This window comes from Rhagoletis zephyria, unplaced genomic scaffold (genome assembly GCF_001687245.7).
Source record: "Rhagoletis zephyria isolate East Lansing unplaced genomic scaffold, Rhagoletis_zephyria_1.1 Rzeph_scaffold_10604, whole genome shotgun sequence".
In the NCBI taxonomy this organism is placed as follows: Eukaryota; Metazoa; Arthropoda; class Insecta; order Diptera; family Tephritidae; genus Rhagoletis; species Rhagoletis zephyria.
The window spans coordinates 14,792-19,506 of NW_016167681.1; the positions used below are offsets into that span (position 1 = coordinate 14,792).

Below are 4,715 nucleotides of genomic sequence, written 5' to 3' on the forward strand. Positions count from 1 at the left end.
CTAAAGTTTCTGAGGCGTTGTTTACTTTTGTCATGAGAATTATCAAAATCAGCAAATCCCAATTAGCTGTTTCTGGAACGTGCCACATTTGTTCGGTGANATTAGCAAATTTAAGTGCATCTAAAGTTTCTGAGGCGTTGTTTACTTTTGTCATGAGAATTATCAAAATCAGCAAATCCCAATTAGCTGTTTCTGGAACGTGCCACATTTGTTCGGTGATTCATGATGTGATAAAAAGAAAAGCTGGCAGCACTCCACAAGGTTGCAGAAATTTCTTAATATATGTTCGAAAAATATCTTGAAATGGAAGGAACTGCTCTACTCTGTCAAGGAAAAAAATTAAAATTATTTTTTTTGAATCTAATTAAAAAGATTGCAATTTAGGTGAAATCTTGCAGAATTTTTTTAATTTTTGTACAAAGTTTGATCCAAACCAGAGATCTACCACATTTTTTTGAAATCTTACACATTTTTTTCCAGCTTCTACCACACAGAATTTTTTTAAAGTCCGATCGCTGGCGGTTACAACGCCAAATAAGAAGAAGAAGGAATATGACGTATTGCGAAAGGATTTACCGTCATTCTTTGACAATACGCCATAATTCTTTTTTCAAATGTGTTTTTTAGACCTTAGCGGTTAATCCTCGGGACCACATATATCTTCATTAAAAGCTATAGCTATGCAAAAATATTTTTAAAGATAAGACCCCCTATTCTAGCAAAGTCACAAAACTCAGGGCATCACTATTGTGATTTCTGCTGCGCCTGAAAATATGCCACAAAAAAACAGATTTTAAGTNCAAAACTCAGGGCATCACTATTGTGATTTCTGCTGCGCCTGAAAATATGCCACAAAAAAACAGTGGCTAATGAAATGCACTAAAATTTTAAATTGCATTTTGTGGGTGCATGTTTGCTTGAGCGGCATACTTTGGGGCGCAGTATAAATCACTATAGTGATGTACTGAATTTTGTGACTTTAGTTGCGTTCTAGCAGCAGTACGATTTGCAGGTTTTGCAGGATTTAGTCCGATAAGCGTTCCAGCAGACAAATTTCCTGTGATTTCCAGTAACTGAGAGTAATTTCGTGAGAGTAAAATATGCTCACTCTCAGTATGAAGTTGCAGNCGATAAGCGTTCCAGCAGACAAATTTCCTGTGATTTCCAGTAACTGAGAGCAATTTCGTGAGAGTAAAATATGCTCACTCTCAGTATGAAGTTGCAGATTTAGTCCAGCGGTCAGTTTGCCACACATGGACTCTTCCAACCAAAACTGGTAGGTTTAATCGATAATAATCGATTAATTTTATCAAATGATAAATCGTTGCCATACCTATACGATTGCATTTGTTACTAAAATTTATAAACGCTGTAGAAATGATTTGTCGGTTGTGCCTACGCACCTTAGTTCCAGAAGGCGCTATCTGCTTATTCGACTATTCTAAAAAGGAAGCCAAATTTGTTAAATTAATAGCGAAATATTTCCTTCTAGAGGTAAACTAACCAATTACAAGCCAGCTCATATACATATATGTATATATACATCTACTGCACCGATTGATTTTAGATAACGCAAGATGACCCGATATCAACTCAGCTGTGTGAAGATTGCTCGGATCACTTGGAGGAATTCCACAAATTTTGGTTATATGTAGATATGAAACAAAGTTCGTTGGGTAGTGAATTCCTAGCAGTTAAATGTAGTGGGATTAAGGAAGACACAACGACCGTCATTGATGTCAGTAGAGAGACGGTGGATAATCAAGAAGAAATATTGCTTGATATAAAAGATATACCTGCGCCAGAAGCTTACGAATGCAGCTTTGACTCTACGCTGCCGCAGGAAAACATTAGTGTTGCACCAGATATCAAATTAGACAATGATTCCTGTGATGAGTTACAACTCGATAATGACTGGGCCGATGTCAACGAATCAATTGATGGTACTGGACGCTCTTTCTTATGCCCTCGACAAGTAAATATTTACATTTCGTTTCCAATTTTAGATGATATTCCTTTGTTAAGTTTAAAGGATAAATTACAAAAGAAAGCTCCAAAGGTAGTCAAAAGTGCTGAGAAAAGCTATGTTCGGATTAAGAAAATTAGAAAAAAACGTAAGAAAAGCCATACATCAAGCGAAAAATGTGGACCGAGAACGGAAAAAGCAAAACAAAACGAAGATATTATTGCAAATAGCATGTTGTTGAGTTGTGATCTTTGTAAAGAGAGTTTTCCAAACTACACCGAATTGCGTTTTCATTTTGCACAAGCACATAACAGAGCTGCATACGTAAAATGCTGTGGTAGAACTTACCGTAAGCCAAATTTATTAGCGGAACACGTCGAATGGCATACCAATCCTAGCAAATTCAAGTAAAACCAATTCACCGTATAACAAAATGCTTGTATTCACTATAATCTTTTCAGATGTGACATATGTGGTAAACAGTTGAAGTCCAGTAAGTGTTTGGCTAGTCACCTTAAAATGATTCATTCCAAAAAAGAGGAAGCAATTGAAACTATTAGCTGTCCTATATGTTCGAAGGGTTTTCGAGGGCAGAAATGTCTGGACAATCACTTAAAACGGCACAATGATGTCAAAGAATATCCTTGCGAAATATGTAATAAAAGGTAAATATGTAAAAAAAAAGTTTCCGGACCTCCGATAAGTCGTGAGATGTTGTTGAGATTGGTTTAAATTTAGAGCGCTACGGGCGCTATGCCGCATTTTTGAAATGGAAAGTTAAAAAAATCGGGTTTTCTAATTTCAAATTCAAAAAAAAATTAAGGTCCTTATAATGAGTTGCGAGTGTCGACTAGTAGTAGATAAACGACTGTTAGTCGATATCGATTATCCGTGGTATTTTCAAAGGTTGTTTTCTCGTTCAATAAGTGCGTGTTAATAGTCTATAGTCGCTCATTCTTCTACAAACAAACAGTTGTAGAAATCATATGGCATATTTGGAGAAATTTTATTAAAAATATGTGAAAAAATGATGTGGCAGCATGATTCTGTCAAGGCTCTCTTTATGTTTAACCTGAAATCAAAAATCTGTAGTTCTCCAAGTTTCTAAGGTCGGTGTTATGCAGACAAACTTTTGTTTGCCAAATTAAATGGCGGCTGCTGAGTTTGCTCGGAGGTGGTTATGTCGAGTTTGGCACATTGTTGCACGTTCATTATGGTTTTCATCGCTATGGCCAACACGAAATGAAAATTTCAGATGTACATAACGCGCACAATTAATATATTTTTTATTTCAATCTATGAATAGCGCAAGTCGGAGGTAGAAGCTCTGGTTAAATACAACGACTGCTTTATCGATCACATGTTCTATGCATGATGTCGAAATCGTCGATAATGATGTTTAACCGGCAAGTAGTGATAACCAGACATTGAACAACCGGCCCTTAGGCCGGTCGACGTCTTCTNATGATGTTTAACCGGCAAGTAGTGATAACCAGACATTGAACAACCGGCCCGTAGGCCGGTCGACGTCGTCTACTCCATGCATACAACAGGGAGTCGGTAACGTCGATAACTATGTTTAACCGGAGATTAGTGTTAACCAGACATTGAGTAACCGGCCCTTAGTATGTTATCTTCCAACTGCTGGAAGTGATCATCAGGTGTGTCCAACGTTGCTCCACTGATACACGTATGGTAATACCGCTGAGGGCCAGAACCACATGCGAAAGTTTCTGCTATGCTTACGTCTTATTGGTTTCAATTCTTTATTTGTTATTCAATGTTTTATCATTTTAAATTGTATATTATGATTTTTTTGGTTGTAGACCTTAGTGGTCCACATGTAATCAGGTTATTCCTCTAATTAAATTATTAGTTTTATGTCAGATTGTATTAATTCTGTTTGTGTTTAAATGGCCGGGAACTAAGTCATGGTATGGTCAGGTATTCCTCCAATTTAATAATTATCCGTCAGATTATATTTATTAAATTTTAATTTTATGTGTAATTTTATTTTATAGAGATTGGGCGGAAGCATAAATACTATGCAAATGCTTTTTCTTAAAATTTCNATTTATTAAATTTTAATTTTATGTGTAATTTTATTTTATAGAGATTGGGCCGTATGCATAAATACTATGCAAATGCTTTTTCTTAAAATTTAATATCTTTCACTTAAATTTATTTGCACAAATCGAGTAAAAGGTCTGAAATTTTAAGGAAAAAGCATTTGCTTAGTTTTTATACATACGGCCCATTGTCTTTAGTTCATTTAAACTTTAAATGTTATATTTAATGGAACGACTTAATTTTTTATAATTATTTCAATCTAAATTGTTTATGTTAAATCACGATTTTATTATTTCTTTTGCGAATAACGATTACTTGAACCTCATGGCTGAGGAGCCATTTTGCGACTAATAGCTCTGATCCAGTACTCCATGGACTTAAGGGATTTTACACGAACTTGCAGGGAAGTTGCAGGAAAAATGTTCCCGTACTCCAAAATCCTCCAAAATCCTGTAAATGAGAGCGACTTTTGGAGAGTTGTTTAGAGAATGAACTTGCAGGATTTTACCCGAACTTTTTCTTCTGGTAAAATCATGAACAGTGTCAAGCAATTACTGGTTGACGTTTTTGTTCCCGTACTTTTTGTTGTTACTCACTTTTTACTCTCACTTCAGAGAGTAATGTTGCTATTAGCTCTGATCCAATACTTTTCGTGAAAAATCCTGTAAAACTGTCAAAC

At 35.7% G+C, this 4,715-nt stretch overlaps 1 protein-coding gene across 1 annotated transcript in view; it reads left to right on the top strand.

Annotated features, from left to right (window-relative positions):
- Positions 1-1,239: 1,239 nt before the first annotated feature.
- LOC108376538 (transcription factor grauzone) overlaps positions 1,240-4,715 on the top strand; it is a gene marked incomplete at its 3' end in the record, with an annotated part of 4,875 nt that continues 1,399 nt past the window's right edge. Inside the window, exons 1-4 of the mRNA XM_017632758.1 lie at positions 1,240-1,494; positions 1,568-1,943; positions 2,007-2,373; positions 2,428-2,631. Of these exons, the coding sequence (XP_017488247.1) occupies positions 1,378-1,494; positions 1,568-1,943; positions 2,007-2,373; positions 2,428-2,631 (1,064 nt within the window). The remainder of the gene's footprint in view (positions 1,495-1,567; positions 1,944-2,006; positions 2,374-2,427; positions 2,632-4,715) is intronic.